General features: G+C 37.7%; 1 protein-coding gene across 4 annotated transcripts in view; it reads left to right on the top strand.

Annotated features, from left to right (window-relative positions):
* The window catches only part of ASB4 (ankyrin repeat and SOCS box containing 4), a 121755-nt gene that overhangs the window by 27089 nt on the left and 75492 nt on the right, over positions 1–19174 (top strand). For 2 of the 4 annotated variants that reach the window (XM_067746365.1, XM_067746367.1), the window contains 2 exons: positions 10585–10628; positions 11874–12019. In XM_067746365.1, coding sequence (XP_067602466.1) covers positions 10585–10628; positions 11874–12019 — 190 coding nt within the window. The remainder of the gene's footprint in view (positions 1–10584; positions 10629–11873; positions 12020–19174) is intronic. The other 2 variants (XM_067746366.1, XM_067746368.1) reach the window with 1 other exon arrangement.

The following is a 19174-nucleotide window of genomic DNA, read 5'->3' as shown; positions in this document are numbered from 1 at the left end:
ATACAGCAATGTTCCATCATTGCAGATAAAGTCCTTCATTTTATCTCTTAATAGTCACACACTTTCCCCAACCCTAACCCCTGGCTACCACTGACCTGTTCTCCATCACTGTAGTTTGTCACTTTGAGAATGTTATGCAGATGGAATCATACAGTATTCAACTCCTTGAGACTGACTTTTTTTTTTTCACTCAGATAATGCTCTTGAGATCCATCCAAGTTGTTGCATGTGTCTGTAGTTTGTTTCTATTTATCGCTGAGAATTATTTCATAGTATGGGTATATCACTGTTTGTTTATTGATTCATCCATTGCAGGACGTTTGGATTGTTTCCTGTTTGGGGCTATTACAAATAAAGCTTCTATGAACATTACTTTATAGGTTTTTGTGTAAACATTAGTTTTCATTTATCTAAGATAATGTCCAGAAGTACAATTTCTGGCTCATGTGATAGTTGCATGTTTAGGTTTTAAGGAAAATTCCAAACTGCTTCCCAGAGTAGCTGTATCATTTTACATTCCCACTAGCAATTTATGAGGATTCAGTTTCTCCACATCCTCTCCAGTGTTTGCTACTGTCAGTAATTTTTATTTTAGCTGTTTTAATGGGCATGTATTGGTATCTCATCATGGTTTTAATTTGCGTTTCTGTAATGACTGATTGTATTAGTTTTCTATTGCTGCCCTAACAACTTACCACCACTTTAGCAGTTTAAAACAGCACAAGTTTATTGTTTTATAGTTCTGTAGTTCAGAAGCCTGACACAGGTCCCATGAGGCTAAAATTGTGGTGTAGGCAGGGCTTCATTCCTTTTTGGAAGATTTATTTCCTTGACTTTTCTAGCTTCTAGAGGCTCCTGGCCCTCCTTGCATCTTCAAAGCCAGCAATATCACATATCTTTGACCCTTCTGTTGTTGTGTATCTCTGACCATAGCCAGAAAAGATTTTTACCTTTTAAGGACTCATATGATAAAACTGGGCCTACCTGGATAACCCAGGATAATCTCCCTATCTCAAGGTCCTTAACTTTTTTTTTTTTTTAGATTATTTTTTTTGACATGGACCATTTTTAAAGTCTTTATTGAGTTTGTTACAATGTTGCTTCTGTTTTATGCTTTAGTTTTTTTGGCCCCGAGGCATGTGGGATCTTACCTCCCCGACCAGGGATTGCACCTGAACCCCGTTCACTGGAAGGCAAAGTCTTAACCACTGGACTGCCAGGGCAGTCCCAAGGCCCTTAACTTTAATCACATCTGCAAAGTCCCTTCCACCAAGTAAGATCATATATTCACAGGTTCCAGAAATTAGAAGGTGGACACCATTTGGAGGCCATTATTCTGCCTACCACATTAATGGTATTGAAAATTTTTGAGTGTACATATTTTCTATTCCCTTTGGTAAAGTGTATGTTCAAATCTTTTACCCATTTCTAATTGGATTGTTTGCTTTACTGTTGAGGTAAAATACTCTTTACATGTTCTGGATATGAATGTTTCATTGAATACATGATTTGCAAATATTTTCTCCCAGTTTTTGTTTTGTGTTTTTATATTCTTAATAGGGTATTTTGCAGAGCAAGCATTTCAAATTTTGATGAGCTCCAATTCAGTGATTATTTCTTTTATGAATCATGCCTTTGGAGTCATATCTAAGAACTCTTTACCCGACTCTAGGTCACAAAGATTTTCTTCATGTTTTCTTCTAAAAGTTTTATAGTATTACATTTTACATTTAAATCTGTGATATATTTGTCCAGAAGCAACTAATATTTTCATCTTTCTGCATAATCAGGACTTTCTGAGCAAAAATTACTAGCAACATAGGCTAAAGTTTAAGCATTTTATTCCCATAAATTTCCCTGTATCACTGCTTGAGCTACATACCACAGATTTTTTAATTGAAATTTTTATTGAGATAATTATAGACTCACATGCAGTGGTAAGAGATAATACAGAGAGATCCCTCATACACCTTGCCCAGTTTCCCTCAATGGTAATATTTTGAAAAATTATAGTATAATATCACAACTAGGTTATTGACATTGATGAAACCCATTGATTTTATTCAGGTTTCCCCAGTTTTACTTGTACTCATTTGTATGTTTGTGTGTATTAAGTACTATACAATTTTATCACCTTTGTAGGTTCATGTATCCTCCACCACTGAGCAGTTCCATTACCACCACCACAAGGGTCCCTTATGTTGCCCTTTTACAGCCATACCTCTCTCCTTCTCATCCTTCCTTTCCCCACCTCCTCACAACCACTATTCTGTCTTCATTTTCTAAAATTTTGCAATTTCAAAAATGTCACATAAGTGGAATCATACAGTATGCCTTTTTGGGGGATTGGCTTTTTAGCATAATTCCCTGGAGATTCATCCAAATTGTTGTATATATCAATAGTTCATTTTAAATTAATTGCTGAGTAGTTTTCCATGGTCAGTGTAACTGTAACAGTGTAAAAGTTTGTTAAACCATTCACCTGTTGAAGAACATCTGGACTGATTACAGTTTCTGATTATAACAAAAAAGCTTCCATGAACATTCATCTATAGGTCTTTGTGTGAGCATAAGTTTTCATTTCTCTAAGATAAATGCCCAGGAATGCAATTGCTGGGTCACGTGACAGTTGCATGTTTAGTTTTTTGAGAAACTGCCAAACTGCTTCTTGAAGTAGCTGTACAATTTTACATCCCTACCCGAAATGTATGAAAAAATCCAGTTTCTTCACATCCTCTCCAGGATATGGTGTTGTCATTATTATTATTTTTTTTATTTTAGCCATTCTGGTAAATATGTAGTGATAGATATCTCATTGTGGTTTTCTACAGTTCTGATGTGCTGTATTTTCATTTTAATTCAGTTGATATAAAAAGTTTTTCCCTGGGACTACTTATTTGACACATGGATTATTTAGAAGTAGATTGTTTGATTTCTAAGTGTTTAGTGATTTTTTTCCTTTCTTTCTGTTATTGAATTCTAGTTTGACTCCATTATGATCAGAGAACATACTTTATGTGATCTTAATTCTTTTAATTTCTTAAGGTTCATTTTATGATCTAAGAAATAGTCTTTTGTGGATGTCCCAAGCACACTTAAAAAGAATGTGTGTTCTGCTGCTGTTGAGTAGAATGTTCTTATAAATATCAATTAGATTTCTTTGGCTGGGTATTGTTTAATTCTCTTAAATCCTTCCTAACATTTTTTTCTACTGTTTCTACTAACTTTTAACAAAGGGATATTGAAGTCCCCAACTGTGATTATGGATTTCTCTATTTCTTCTTTCATTTCTGTAAGTTTTTGCTTCATGTACTTTGCAGCTCCCTTTTTCATGTGTTTTAGGCTATTTATACTTAAGGTAATTATTGATATTTTAGAATTCATGTCTGCCATTTATTATGTGCTTTGTTTATTCTCTTTATTTTTCATTCTTCTGATTTTTCCTTTCTTGTCTTTCTCGGTGTTGCTTGAGCTTTTTCTCTTTTTTTTGTATTCCATTTTGATTTATCTACAGTATTATCTCTTGAGTCTGTCTCTTCATTCAGTTTTTTTAAGTGGTTGTTCTAGGTGTTGCAATAAGTATATGCAGCTTATTGTAGTCTATTATCATCAGCATTTTACCACTTCAAGTGTAATGTGGATGCATCACCATTATTTAGGTCACTTTATTCTCCCTCTTTATAATATAGTTGCCTTAAAATATTACTTCTACATACACTGAGAACCATATCAGACACTGTTATAACTGTTAAACATGATTTTTTTTAATTGCAAGGAAAAATAATCTATTGGACTTGCCCATATATTTTATCCTTTAAGTTGTTCTTTCTTCATTTTTGATGTTCTTTGTTTCCTTCTGTTATCATTTTCTTTCAGTATGAAGAATTTGCTTTAGCTATTCTGTCATTCTGCTGGGGATAATTTCTCTTAATTTTTTCTTTATCCTCTAATTCTTCTTATTCCTGAAGCATATTTTTACTGGATATATAATTCTGGGTTGACAGTTCTTTTCTTTCAGCACTTGAAAAATTTTGTATCACTTCTTCTGACCTTCATGATTTTTAATGAGTAACCAGCTGTTATTTGAATCATTGTTCCTCTGTAGGTAATGTGTTGATTTTTACCTAACTGCTTTCAAAAGTTTTTCTCTTGTCTGTGACTGTGATGTATTTAGGTATAGATTTTGGAGAGTTTATTCTGTTTGTGGTTTGCTCAGCTTCCTGAATCTGTAGGTTTATATCTTTCATCAAAGTTGTGAAGTTTTTAGCCATTGTTTCTTTGAATTGTTTTCAATACTGCATTTTTTTTTTCTTTCTTTCTGGGACTTTGATAACATTAATCTAAGATCTCTTGTTATTATCCTATAGGTCCCTAGGGCTCAGTTTATTCAAAAAAAATTTTCCCTATGTATTTTTGATTAAATAATTTCTATTAAACTACCTTAAAGTTCACTGATTCTTACCTTGTATCTCCATTCTGTTATTGAGACTGTCCAGTGAGGTTTTTATTTAGATTATTGTATTTTTCAGTTCTAGAATTTCCATTTAATTTTTCTTTACATCTTCTATTTCTTTGCAATATTTTCTGTTTTTTAAAATTTGTTTCAAAATTGTTCACAATTGCTTGTTAAAGCATTTTAGACAGCTTTTTGCAAATCCTGCTCAGACAATTCCAACATCTGTGTTATGTAGATGTTGTCATCTATTGATTGTCTTTTCTCATTTGGTTTAGACTTTCCTGGTTCTTGGTATGACAATTGTGTACTGTACCCTGGACATTTTGAGTATTGTGTTATGAGACTTTGGTTCCTATTAAGTCATCTTCTTTAGCAAACTATTTAGGTTCAGAATGCGTATCCTGTTACTCTTTTGGTGTACTATAGTTCAAATATCAGTTTAGTTTATCAAGACTCTGCCATGCTATTCTGATCTGCTCTGCTTCGGTTACCCAGATGACTGTACTGCATCCCACAATCTCTCAGCACTGTCTGGGTTTATGGAAGGGTACCACCTCTTTGTTTCATGGCAAGTTTGGAAGACGGGGTTTCACCCTCTGACTCATGTGGTGAGGGTCATCTCCTTGTTACTACAGTGGGCAGAGTAGAAAACAGAGCTCTGCCCCCTTGGTCTGCCACTGCAGTGCCCAGTGTGGTAGGGGAGAGGAGTGGTGCTTTTCCTAATGTTCACCCCCACCCAGAACAGGCAGGTATGGTTAAGGAGTTTGTGTCTTGTTGGATCACCTTTTCCTGGTCCTCTGGCTAGAGAAAGCAGACTTTTCTTGGGGCTGTTTTCTGTCTGTGACTGTTGATGTTTCTAGGTTCTCTAGCATTCAGGCTGAGGTATTTATGAGGCAAGAAAAAACTCAGAGAATTTACTGCCAGGTTGTTCCTCAAGTTCCAAGGTCCCTATCCACTCCACTTTATTTTCTCCTCCCTTTAGAGTCTTCTATAAGTGTCTTACATTTTTTTCCCAAGATTTTTGTGGTTGTTGTTGCTGTGATTAGTGGGAGAAATAAAATGGAATGTGTTTACACCATTTTGTCTGGAACCAGCAGTCTCCAGAGCAGCACCCTTTGGTTTTTTTCCTCATATTTAATTCCATTTTTAAAATTTTTCTAGGATTCCCCTGAAGTTACCCATTTATGTTTCCCTCTGTGGTAATGGATTTTAAAATCACACATCTTTTCTGTGAATTTATTTTATGTAAAGGGCTTATAAAATATAAAATTTAAATTATTTAAAACTCTCTTAATAAATCCTGCTTATTGAGAATAACAGAATTACATGCAAAGAAATACTAATTTCAGCAAAAATATATGCATCAATTAATAAAGCATTTAAATGATTAAAACTGGGATTTTTTTTCTAGCTTTATATATATAAAGAAATACCACAGAGACAAAGTGAGCTATTGGATTGAGCTGCTTTTGAGAAATCAGACAGCTATTGATTGGTCAATCATTGCTATGGTTGACTCCATGGCAACAGTTGAGATGAAAGGTGAATACAAAGGGGGAAGAGAAAGAACTTAGGTGAGAATCCCAAGTAAAACCCAGAGAAAAGAGAAAGAAGAAGGGTCTCAGGGGGACTTCTAAAAAGATTTGTCAGAGGTTTAAGAGGAAGACTGGAGGATCAGGGAGCTCTATATAACTACTGAGATGGAAAAAAAAAATAGTACCATTTTGAAAAGAACCATGGATTGATATTTGTCTTCAACTTAATCATCCATTATAATAATTACTATTACTTACAATTTTACCACAGAAATTAACATGGACTATTTGAGAAACAAAGGTAAACTATGACCGTTGTGGGCATGTAAGGATATTAATTAAAGTGGAAAGATGCCCTATTGCATTAAAGAGTTTATACAAATTATTTTATCTGATTAGTGTGAGTTTAAGACAGATTGATAAAAAGTTTGTAGCTTAGTTTAAAAAAAAAAACATTGACAGGTTTCACCATACTTGTAAGAATGTTTTATTTATTTACTTCTCCATAGCAGTTCAGTCCTTCACTATATAGTTGCAAGTATTAATTTAGAGGTTGTCTATTAAGTCTTTTTTAGTAAATTAAAAGCTAACACGTAACCTATACCAGAAAATGAAGTTTAATTACTTTAAAAATTCTGAATTATATTATTGGAACATAAATGCATTTATATAACTTTTAAGTAATTACAATAATATTAGTAATGAATAGTAAAACATTACCAAAGATTCTGTTGGATCTAAGTTAATAGATGAATTAAAATTATAATTAGTAGCTTGTGAGCAAATGGTGCTTGAAAACAACAAATACAAATAGTGCTTGAAAACAATGCCTTGAATATCTCCCATATTTTGTAATTATTAATTAGCAAACTACTCTTTTACAGATTGGATCAAGGAAAGCTTCAGTGCAGCTAATGAAATTATCATAAATTTGAAATTAGTCTGGCCTGAATTAATACTCTATTCTAAAGCTAGAAACTTGATTTACATTTTAAATTTTAAATGCTTTTCATTTTCTTTCTTCAAAACCTTTCCTCAAGTCTAACTGTTTTGTTAATAGTCAACCTTTCCCTCCATGAGACACATCAGTAGTAAATCGAATGAAATCAGGATTCTTTTCAACTCTTTGAGAACTCATTTAAATGACTGGTACAGGAGTTCTGTGCACCAGCTTTAAAGATATTTTATGCTACCAATCTTGACTTAAAATGATCTCAATTTACACAAACTAGGGAAAGGTAAGAAGTCGTATATTTATTGTCAGTGATAAGTTATTTTTTCCAGTATTAAATTCTAACTTAAATTCTATAAAGAACATCTAACAAAATCTTTAGTTCACTTGAAGGCTGGATGTGTGTTACCTTTAAAATATTGCTATATTCTATGTTTTCTGTTACAGTAAAAAAATTAAACAGTCCCTGAGAAGAATAAGAAAAATAGTAATATGTATGTGTCAATTATATATCTAATAAAGCTGGGGGAAAATGCTAATGGTAAAATATGTGAAACTATAGTACTTCATTCTTTTCTGTTCCATTTCAAATATTATTTCATACCTAGTATTCCTACATACAAAATCATTATTATTATAGATATATTTTATTCTGGCCATACCCAGGTCACAGCCAGGCACAACTGGGGTGGACTCCTGGAGTTCCTAGCCTAAGTGCTTGATCCTGTGCTAGATACTGAGATGTCAACAATCAATATGATGCTATCAGTCCAGTGATGGAAAACAGATATGTGAAAACATAATTTTTATGGAATCCAAAAAGCAACAATGAAGTATGTTCAAAATACTATGGTAGGGCTTCCCTGGTGGCACAGTGGTTGAGAGTCCGCCTGCCGATGCAGGGGACGCGGGTTCGTGCCCCGGTCCGGGAAGATCCCACATGCCGCGGAGTGGCTGGGCCCATGAGCCATGGCCACTGAGCCTGCGCGTCCGGAGCCTGTGCTCTGCAATGGGAGAGGCCACAATGGTGAGAGGCCCGCGTACTGCAAAAAAAAAAAAAAAAATACTATGGTAGTGCAAAGGAAGAATTTATAAGCCTGAAGGAGTCACAGAAGACCTTCCAGATCCCAGGCCTTGTCTGCTTTCAAAGAAGTATCAACTGAGGGCAATTCTAAATGATTAGAATAATGCAGTTTAATTATAACAATGAGCTGCCGTTTATTGAACTCTTATGTACTAGGCCCTATCCTATGCCAAGTAATTAATGTGCCCTGCTTTTGATATAATTCACACAAGAATCTCATGTCATAGGTATTTTTATCATCCCCATTTCGTTGATAAGGAATCTGAAGTTTGGAGAGGTGAAATAGCCAGTCAAAGCCACAGAGTTCTTCTAAGATGTGGGGATGGCATAGTGGGGACCTGGGTCCAACAGGTAATGGCATATAGCAGGGGCCTCATTTAATATGTCAGAGTGTGAATGGTGACTGATCTCTGTATGGGGATTTGTTACATTATGACCAGGTTCAGGGGCGTGGATTACTAAAGGGTGTCTTTAGGAAACTAAGGAAGATAAAAGAAATAAAAGTCAGTCCTGAGGATAGCATCCTAGAGCAATGGCTTTTGTGCAACAGTATAGCTTACTACTACCCCATGTGTGTCTGGATTCAAATCCTGCCTCCATCAATACGGCTTGTGTGACCTTAAGAAAGTTATTTAACCTCTTAACCCTTACTCCTCTTCATTAAAAATACATGAATTATTCTGTGTTGAAACTCAATAGTAACCGCTTAATAAACGTTAAAATTCTTATTATTGACCTCAGAGAGTGGGGTAGGATGAATTGGGGGATGGAGATCACAAACCCTCAGAAATATTGTGTAAAATTATGTGTGGGTACATAGAATTATAGAGAGGATGGGAACCTATATCTACACACAAGTGTGCAAAAACATCATATTATGCAATAAACTTTAAATCAAGTTAAACTTGACCCCAAGCCCCCATTCTGCCTTGGAGGGCAGGAAATCCGAGCTCAGTCATTACTGATACTCTCCCAGCCCCATCCTTGGACAATACAAAGCTTCCTGAACTTTCCGGGAGGCCTCCCATGAATGGATTGGCAGGTTGTGCTCTGTACAACCTCAGGGGGACAATTCGCATCTCAAGAGGCTTGACCACATTCCTGAAACAGGAGGGAGGAAAAAATAGAGCATGAAACAACCCACCAATTAACATTTCAATAAATTATCCAGCCACATGCATTTTTTTTTTGAGGGAAGAAGAAAGTCCATACCTTTCATTAGATTCTCAAAGCAAAGAGGGAGTCTGATTTGATCCAGTAAAAGAGATGGATGTCAAACCTCTGTGCTCCACAAAGCAGGAAAACATCACATTTGCATTGATTATAGACCCTTTTCATAGTGCTGACACATCTATGAGCTTTGAGTGGCCTCATTATTTTTTTATTAAATTGGGTCAGGGTGGGGGCCCCCCATTCAACCTAAATGCAGATGGGGTCATTGTGACTGAACCGCAATATACACAATAGGTAATAAATTCTGGGAAATGAAATCTGTCATCAGACCCCTCTTTCACACAACAGAAAACAAGATGGGGTATAACATTGGAACTTGAGGCAAAAAAGTCTCCAAGATAAAGAGCCAGAACTGCATTCATTGAGTTATAAAGCATTTAGGCGGGGGTGGGGGGGGCTCTTCTTTGGACAGAACAGGAAAGGGCCAGTATTGATTCAGTAAAAAGTATGTAAAACTACTGAACAGAAGACCATGTACGTAATGGAGGGAGTTTGTGAAATACACGATGATTTTGCAAATAAATGTGGACACCTGAATAGCCACTTCATTATCAGCCTCATCTTCAAATACAGGGGGAGAGAAAGTGCTTTCTGAGGAGTAGTAGAAAAAACACTCAAGTTAATGAAAGTCATATCTGTCATTTTAAGTGCTCATTACAATGGTTATTTTTACCAGCATTTAATTTTTATAAAATTCAATTCATCAGACCTAGATCCATGATTAATCACCTAAGTATGACTAGACAAAAAGGGGTACTAATAAACAGTAAGAGAATGTCTAAGTCCCATTTTTAGCATTGTTCTTGCACTAAGTAGTTTCCACTTCTTACATCCCATTGCCTTTGGAAGAATCTGCAAGTCCCTATTTCATGATAGTTCAGTTTAGTCTTTTGTCACATTGATTTCAGAGTTCTTTAATAATTAAAAAAAATCAATGCTTTCAGAGTTCTGACATGTTATACAATCATACTTTACATTTTTTTATCATCACAAAAATATCATCCATCCATAGAGATAGCTGAAGATCCTTCACTAATGTGCATGGTGTAATACAAAGTACATGAAATTTGAGTTAGATTCAAATTATATACCCTGTTTCTTCATTTGTTAAGTGGGATTACAGTACCTACCTTGTAGTACCACAGGTAATATAAGTAAAATGTCAAACACGGTGTCAAGATACGGTCAGTATTGAATAAATAGTAGTTTTCTTCAAAGTAAAAGTACTAGACAACTGATAATGAAGACTATTTTATCTTGTGAGTTCTAGAACTGTGGAATTTTTGATCTGGAAAGGCCCTGAATACGAAATTTTATTTTACAGATGAGGAAACTGAAGACCCGAGGAGGTGAAAAGACTTGTTTAAGGTGAAATATCTAGCTTTCTCATTAAGTAACTGTTTGCTGAATGAAGGAATAACATTACATCATCATCAGAAACCAATTTCCTGTGTGCCAAGTAATGATCTATCTCTTACAATCATGGCCTATGACCACGTGTGACAATGTGGAATATAAAATATGAAAAAGATTGATAAGATTTGTATGTATCTTCTTCTTAAATATATTTTTCATTGAAATTATTGAAATCTATGTATTAATTGCACTTCACACTTAACTAATTTAACTTGTCTATTTAGGTTAAAAATGGCATTGATTTATTGTTCTAATCAATTACCTACTTTTATAATTATTATATATTACATATTTAAAAAAAAACTAAGTCACACGTGACATATTATGACAAACAGTAGGCCATTTAATTGCTGGTTCATTGTCCAGTCACAAAACAATAGAATTGTTGGAAATAAATTCATTAGTATAAAATACAGTTAATTTGGCATATTTCTGATGTTCAGAAGTTAGTAAATTTTATTTTCTACTCTATCAGTCTTATCAGATTTACATACAAAAAATACAAAATGGTTGATTTCCATATAAAAGAAGAAGGCATTATGATGTATGAATTTTAAAATAGTGGTTTCCTAGAAATTGCACTGAGGCAGTCCTGCCTTCCTGGGGTTATTCAGCAGCACTTCAGCTTATATAATTACCACACTAGCCTGTCTTACAGAGCCCACAAGGCACCCAGATTGGTCACCATGGCAACAGATTCTGAATCAGAGTAGCCCATCCTAATACAGTGCACAGAGCTTCTTCTCGGAAAAAGTTTTTGGTTTTTGTTTTTAATTTTAAACACATTCCCCCAAATTACAGGTATACAATTTCTGAATTTTTGTTCTAGTTTCGTTATAAGTGTAATCTGACCATTAAATGTCTGGGCACACAGTTTCTTGAAAAGCGAAGAAAATATAATGCAGATATTTAAATACAGATCGCTTTTTCATTCTGGGCACCATTTTGAAAAGAAGAAGATAACATTTCAGAATAAAAAGCACCTGAAGAAATAGTTGTGGGAGGAAATTGACTCTCTTTGATCTTTATGTTGCAGTAAAAGCTCTTTTACGCTTATTTTTAAGACTCTTAAAATGCATAGATCTAAGCAAATAAAATACTGTTTTTCCATTAAAATTAAAAAAAATGAACAAACACATGTAGCAAGGGCCACATTTATAAACCTTGTGCAATAAAATTCTCTTTTTATCTATCAAGCAGAGAGTACACAGATTTGCTCAAGATTCCCTGTCTACCCCTGCACCGCCAGGAGGACAGTAAAGCCTTGCAGAGGCTGCATCAGCTGCTACTTTCTCATTTCTTGTTTGCTGTGTGGACAGGCATTGCAGCTGTGGTGACTGACGGTAAGAAGAAAGGCTGATGATAATTTTCGCACTTCCCCATCCATTAATTCATTTGAAACTAAAGGTAGGGTTTTCTTCCCTCTCCACCGCCCCCCCCCCACCAATTAGGAAAGATATTTATGTTTTATTTAAAATTCCTTTCTAATCTATCACCAAACAAGAGAAAGAAATTCACACATAACTCATAGTATATGACCCTGTTTACAAAGTAAGCTCAACCTTTTGTTTGTTTTCTTCTAGAGCTTTAAATTCAACTCCTATTTTATGCCATATTTCCATTTTCAGCCATCATTGATACCAGAGTGACTTGGTTCTTGATGGCCTCTTTGAAATGTCTCCTTTTTTCCTTTCCCCTTTGGCTCCATTCTTACTGTGTTTTCTGAAGTATCTATCCTGCCCGAATGCCAGCAGCCCTGTGACTTAGGGAAGAAGGTACATTTAATCCATTCTACAGAGGAACAGATGCTCCCTTCAACGAACGTGGCTGGCCTCACAGAAAACGGGGCTGGAGTCTGAGTCAGTTTTGATCCCCAGAGCTCCTGCTTCAGGGCCCATGTTATTTTCCCTTCTCTTTCCTGTGGGCTTCCTCCTTTGCAGAACAATGTGGATTCCAGTTCCTGCTTTTCTAACTACTGGAAAGAGGAGGAAGGTCAGGAGTGGCCATGTCAAGGACCCTTGACACGCTGAGGAGGCCCCCTCTATTTCCACAGCCTCCGGTATACTTAAAAATGAAGACATGCCAAAGTAGGGTTGTACTGAACTTAAAATATTTACACTTAGCAATTACTTTTGTAGGAGGAACAGAGGCCCTCCAATGCTGTTAGTGTATCTCTGTAAACATATGTATCTAACCTCATTTGGAAATATAAACAAATGTCTGAATTTTTGGCCTGTAATGAATTTGAAGTCCTGGCCCAGTACCCTCTTGCCTCAGTGGAGGAATGCCCCAACCCCCAACATGAACTTCAGGGGTCCAGAGGACAGTGATGGTAGCAACAGAAGATTTCAATTGGGACAAAGGTGGCAGGTTAATAACAGCTAATACCGTAGAGCATTTACTGTGTACCCAGGACAATTCTAAGTATTTTATGTGAGCTAACATAGTTTGCTTTCTTAGACAGCTACTACTGTTATCCACATTTTTATACATGAAGAAACTGAGGCACAGAAAGATTAAATAACTTGCCCAAGGTTGCACAACTAGCCATGGTACAGAGTCTGTACTTTCAAGCACTGTGCTACTCGATCTCTTACTGAATGCAAAGCAGAAACCACAAGGACCAGAGGGGGAGTGTGAGTGTCCTCAGACTCACAGCAAAGGGTGGTGTGTGGTGTGTGGTGGTAGGAGCATGACACAATATCACTAGTAAAACTAGGCGGGGCTCAGCAATGCGGTCCGTTTTGATTCTACCCCCGTCAATCAAATGATGGGGTGGTTGTCCCCAGGGCTGCAGGAGGTGGGGAAACAAGGTTGACCCCTGCACTCATATTCTCTCCCCATAGGCCATATGATGTGTTTAAACCGTAAGTGCCACTTTTCAGTGACACCTGGAATCAGATCTAGCTTCATAGGCGTGTGACTTGGGCAGTTGCCCAGAGCCCTGTGCTCTGAAAGATCCAGCACTTGTGTTAATCCTCTGTTGTCACCATCTTGAAAGTCGTAGTAATTTCTAAACAGGAGATCCCATATTTTCACTTTGCACTGGGCCTTGCAAATTATGTAGCCATTCCTGCGTGGAGTCCTGAGCAATCTGGAGAAGTCTGTACCTCCGATTTCCCAGGAGAGACAAAGTTCTATTTCCTGTGATTCCTCTGGAACTGCAGTGCTGTAAATCTGCAGTTGCCTGTTAGTGGATTTGCATTTTACTGCAATGTAATGCTTGTCTTCACAGGGGAAAGCAGTCAGCTCTCACTAATAGGGGCTTTAAGGATGTTCTGCCTAGGTCCACGTGCATAGCCTTGAGCAAAAAGGCTCAGGACAGACTCCAGATTCAACAGCGGGGCTAACTACAAGAGAGCCTCTTTGCAGAATGATAAAACATTAACACCTCAGCTAGATTTGCAGCCGGCCCCAAGCAGTGATCCTGCAGACTCACACGGGTCCAACTGTACAATTTCAGCTCACGTCCTCCTGGAAATTTCTATTTCCCTCCTCACAGTGTTTGTAGAATTTAGCCATGCTATAGTTAAGTCAAGATTTGCCAGAACTTGTAGAGAAAATTCAAACTGCCTCAGTACAAGGAAGCTAATCTGATAAATCCTCCATTTCCTCTCTCAACCCTCCAGCAGTCTGGCACTAGAATAAATGATGGCTCACCAGTGGCGAGTTTCCATGGAATCAGTCGCTCCTGAGGCCTTTTCTGAAGTGAAGGGCAGTGAGCTGATTCTCTGTACCAGGGCAGTAATGATACCAGTGAGCAGAAACTATGTGGGGGGGGCGGGGGAAGGCAACTTCTCACAGAAGACAAAAAGGGAATTTTGTGCCTGTATCTTTCAGAGGAGCCAGAACCCTCATATTCAAGGAGATATTGGGGAGGGGCTGAATTAATAGTGACGGCCAACATCTTCTAGCATTTACTATGCCCCAGATACCCTTGTAAGAGCTTTACATATGTCAACCCAGTTAATCCTCCCAACAAGCCAACGAGGTAGGTATTGTGATGATGTCCATTTTAAAGGTGAAGGACCCGAGGCACAGAGAGGGTAAGCAGTTAAGTCAGGAGAGCAGCTGCGCGGCCTCGGCCGTAGGAGCTACAGGTTCATCCAGGACAATAACAGGCAGTGAGGAGTTCCTGGTGGGGCCGGCTGTGTGTGCAGCTGCTGAGTCTGCGTCCTGTTTGTCCTCACAATAAACCCCCATTAATGAGGGAAGCACGATTGGTCTCCATTGCTCTTGCAACCTGAAAGAGCCTATAGAATACAGATCCTATTGTGAATGCTTTTGTAATTTGGAGGTTTCTTCTTTTTTTTTTTGTAATAAATGGAATAATCAGCGCCTTAATGTATCCATAGGGAATTCAGGAGAGGGATGAAGAAGCGGCTCCTGTTTTTGAGGCATTTGCAATCATTGTTGGAGAGACAGAGCCAACAGATGGGGAACAATAGTGAGAGACTCAAGGGCTGGTGGAAGCGAAGGGTGTGGGAAATCAGAGAAGGGAAGGTGTTTACTCACTGACTATCAGGTTAGATGGGATGGGGGATGGAAAGAAGAAACTGGGTGGCTTTGGACACATTTCCTCTTTATACTTCACCTTCAGCAACTGTAAAATAAAGCCATAAATTATCTTAAAGACTCTTCTAGGATTTTTCAATGAATCCTGACCTTTTCTGTAAAGCTGGCTTTTTATGTGTGGTATTTGCTAAAAGCAGAGGCACACCTATAACAGATAGGGCCCAGACTGTACATCACATGATCAGGTTGATACAGTTTCCTGACCTCACGTTAGCTCCCAAGAGCATACGTGTCCTGAACTGTAGCCCATTAGCTTTTCTTGGCTATTCAATTGAATGATTACCCCAGCCGTTTATATATATAAACGGCCATTTGTATTTTTCTCTGTTTTTTTGGCCAAAATATAAAAATAGGATATACATAGACTATAGCACTTAATAATATCTTATATGTTTTGATATTTTAAAGAAATAAAATTTATCACATGGGATAGTCAGTCATCTCACTCATTATCATTTAAATTTCTTTTCTTGGGTCTTTGGTTTTGTATATTTCTTTCAACATTCTAAGTTACTGTAGCCCCCAATAGCTGGTTATGATCACTTAACATACAGTTTCAAATCAATGAGGTCTGTGATGGAAATAAAACAGATTCTAAAAACTCATTTTTATATTATATGCATACCATGTTTTCAACAGCAAATTTTTTTTTTTTAAATTCAGAACAGGCATGTGGTTAAGATAAAAATTATCTGATGTTCCCAACCATTGAAATATAGAAACCATAATCAGGGAAGGGCTTAGGAGGTATTTTTGTGGTGTGATCCTTAGGACGAGGTAGCTTTCTCTAACCTGACAAATATTCTGTAGAGCCCGTAAACTAATTGTTCTTTAAGTGTGGTCCCCAGACCAGCAGCATTGGCACTGAACAAATTCTCAGGTCTCACCCAAACTTAATCAGAACTTTGAGAGTTGGGGCCCAGCAGTCTGCAATGTAACAAGCTTTCCAGATGATTCTGAAGTACCTTAAAGTTTGAGAACCCTTATCATAATTCAGGCTGCCAATAGAATAGAATAAGTCATCAGTTATATTTAATGACTATCTTTACTTACATAGTTCTCCCTGTGCCCAGCTGGATACAGAATTTGGACATAAAATTACAACCCAGAGTATTGGCATTCCTCAGTGATTCCCATCATTGGTGGGGTTTAACATGAACTGCTCTATTTGCATTCAAGGCCTCCTATAGTTATAGACCCAAATCAGGTGTCCAGTGTTATCTTCTATTTCTCCGGTTGAGATTCTTTTTTTATAAATTTATCTATTTATTTATTTATTTTTGGCTGTGTTGGGTCTTCGTTTCTGTGCGAGAGCTTTCTCTAGTTGCAGCAAGCGGGGGCTACTCTTCATCGTGGTGCGCGGGCCTCTCACCATCTTGGTCTCTCTTGTTGTGGAGCGCAGGCTCAGTAGTTGTGGCTCACGGGCCTAGTTGCTCTGCGGCATGTGGGATCTTCCCAGACCAGGGCTCAAACCCGTGTCCCTTGCATTGGCAGGCAGATTCTCAACCATTGCACCACCAGGGAAGCCCCGAGATTCTTTTTATTTTAGTAAAATTGGATTACCATTCTCTCCCTATGCCCTCACTCCCTGCCATGAGGGATAGTTGACATAGGTTAAGACTGGGAAGGGCCTTCAGTGAGTGGAGATATAGGGGAGAGCGCATTCCTAGGTGGTGACACAGTGTAACCAAACACCTAATGTTTTTCGGTTTCTATCAAAATCCTATGTCAAATATCATTTCCTCTATGAAATCTTTCTTGAGCCTTCAATCAGAAGGTGTGAGCTCTTCCTTCTATAATACTCTCACAGTATATTCTGTTCTGCCCTGTTGTGTAGTCTGTATTTCTCATTTCTTTGATTCTACTGTAAGTTCTTGAGATCAGGGGCTGCATCCTGCTACTCATCCTGCTGCCACTCCTACCACTGTCAGACACATAAATAATAACTCTGTCAATAGTTGTTGAATTGTGGTATGCGGTGGCAGGACTGCCAGGCAAGCCCAGAGAGTCCTCTGACAGCTTCCGGCCAAGTCTGTTCACTGTATGAGTTGGGTGTACGTTGCATGCCTGTCCCCAGATATTCCCTTGCAGGTAACTGACATTCATTCTTGTAAGATTTATAGAAAGTTCACAACCCGTGTTTCAAATACAAAATCCACCTAGGAAGGATCAAGAAATAAAGATCTAGAGGACAAGCCTAGCTCTTTTACCCCCTGGCGCTGTCAAGGGGCAGCCTAAGAGACACTAGAAAGGGCCGGGACTGGGAAACGGGAACAAATCTTTGATTTCACAGTCTTGCCTGCAGCCTTGACTGACAGTAGCTGCTGCTTTCACCTCCATCTGTGGCTTCACGCCTTTTTAGAAGAGACTCAGGAAATCTCCTTCTCGTCTTAGAGGGAATATTTTCAGCCTAAGAGGAAAATTCTGAGCATGAGAAGCAAGCTTGCCTTGCTTTCCCACACCCAAAGACAGAGACTCATAAGACAATAACGGTCTGGAAAGAATCTAAAGACACACGGTACAAAACATATTTAGTTTATTATTTTAAGTGCTCTTCTTAATACCATCGCAGTGAAAACAAACAGTAGACCGACAACCACCCTCCCCCTCCAAACAACGTTTAACTTATATTTATGTATTTGCTAACCACTCACATCTTGAAATTCATTCTATAACATCATAGACCCATGGCAAATTCTGAACAGAGAAATTCATTGTAGGAAAATATGATCATAAAAGATATGGTTTAAGTGGATAAAACCCCAAAAATTTTAACCCACATTTATGATTTAATCTGGATCAAGTTTTATCTGCATTGGTGTAGGTTTTTTTTTTCCAGGGGATACTGCAGTTGTTTTTCCAGGTTCATTTACCGAGGAACACTGCCATCATGTGGCCTGGTGTGTTAAAGACAGCACATAAATGACAACTAACAGCATGGCTTTAATTCTCTCCAGAAAGATGTTCACAGCTTTTAAATGTGCTTTGTTGTTAGAAGCTGTATTTGTGGATTTCTTTCTAAGAGAGCATTCTTAAATATCTGCCGAAGGATGAACTCTGTGTGAGCTTTTGAATCCCCTGAATACATAGTAACCACAACAGAATATCACATATATAAAATAATAATTGAACACTGCTTGTTTTACGAATTTGTAAAGTTTTCATAAATTTATCCACTTTAAAGAGAGTAGGATGACTTTCTCGTGTGCACTAAAGTGGCTGCCTATTTTTTCTTCACACTGCTAAGTCCACTGGGGAGAGGAGGTATAAAATGAGAACTGTAGGGAGGCAGCATCAAAAACTAAAGTATGAAGCTTGACCCTAAGTCTGAGCCCCCACTTTGCCACTTATTAACTGTGGAATCTTGAGTAAGTCACACAAGCTATCTGGTCTCAGTACTTTTTTTCCTTAAATAAGTAGGTTTGATACACTTAAGTCAAAACTGTTTTCTAGTTTAAAATTCTGTGATTCTACTTGACAAGTAAGTAAGTTCTTGAAAAAGCAAGAATGCTGTTTTTCTTTAGGTAGATTATTTTCCTATGGTTTTCCTGTAACTGAAGCTTTGTCTGCATGACTCATCATGCAAAATTTTCTCTGTAAGAACCCAGAGATTATGTGTTATGTTCAGCAGTGCTCCAGAACAAACAGCTTTCACGCATTTTGTGGGCATTCACAGCTTAGTATCTCCACAAACATAAAGTAAAGTTGAGGAATCTTTCTAATTGGTAAAAAGCTTACTGGCTTCTGAGAGCTGTAGGGTTTTTTTTTTAATTTTTTTTATTTTTTTGCGGTAGGCGGGCCTCTCACTGTTGTGGCCTCTCCCGTTGCGGAGCACAGGCTCCGGACGCACAGGCTCAGCGGCCATGGCCCACGGGCCCAGCCGCTCCGCGCCATGTGGGATCTTCCCGGACCGGGGCATGAAC

Source organism: Pseudorca crassidens, chromosome 8 (assembly GCF_039906515.1).
Source record: "Pseudorca crassidens isolate mPseCra1 chromosome 8, mPseCra1.hap1, whole genome shotgun sequence".
NCBI classification, from domain to species: Eukaryota; Metazoa; Chordata; class Mammalia; order Artiodactyla; family Delphinidae; genus Pseudorca; species Pseudorca crassidens.
This window is presented reverse-complemented; position numbering and strand designations above follow the sequence as displayed.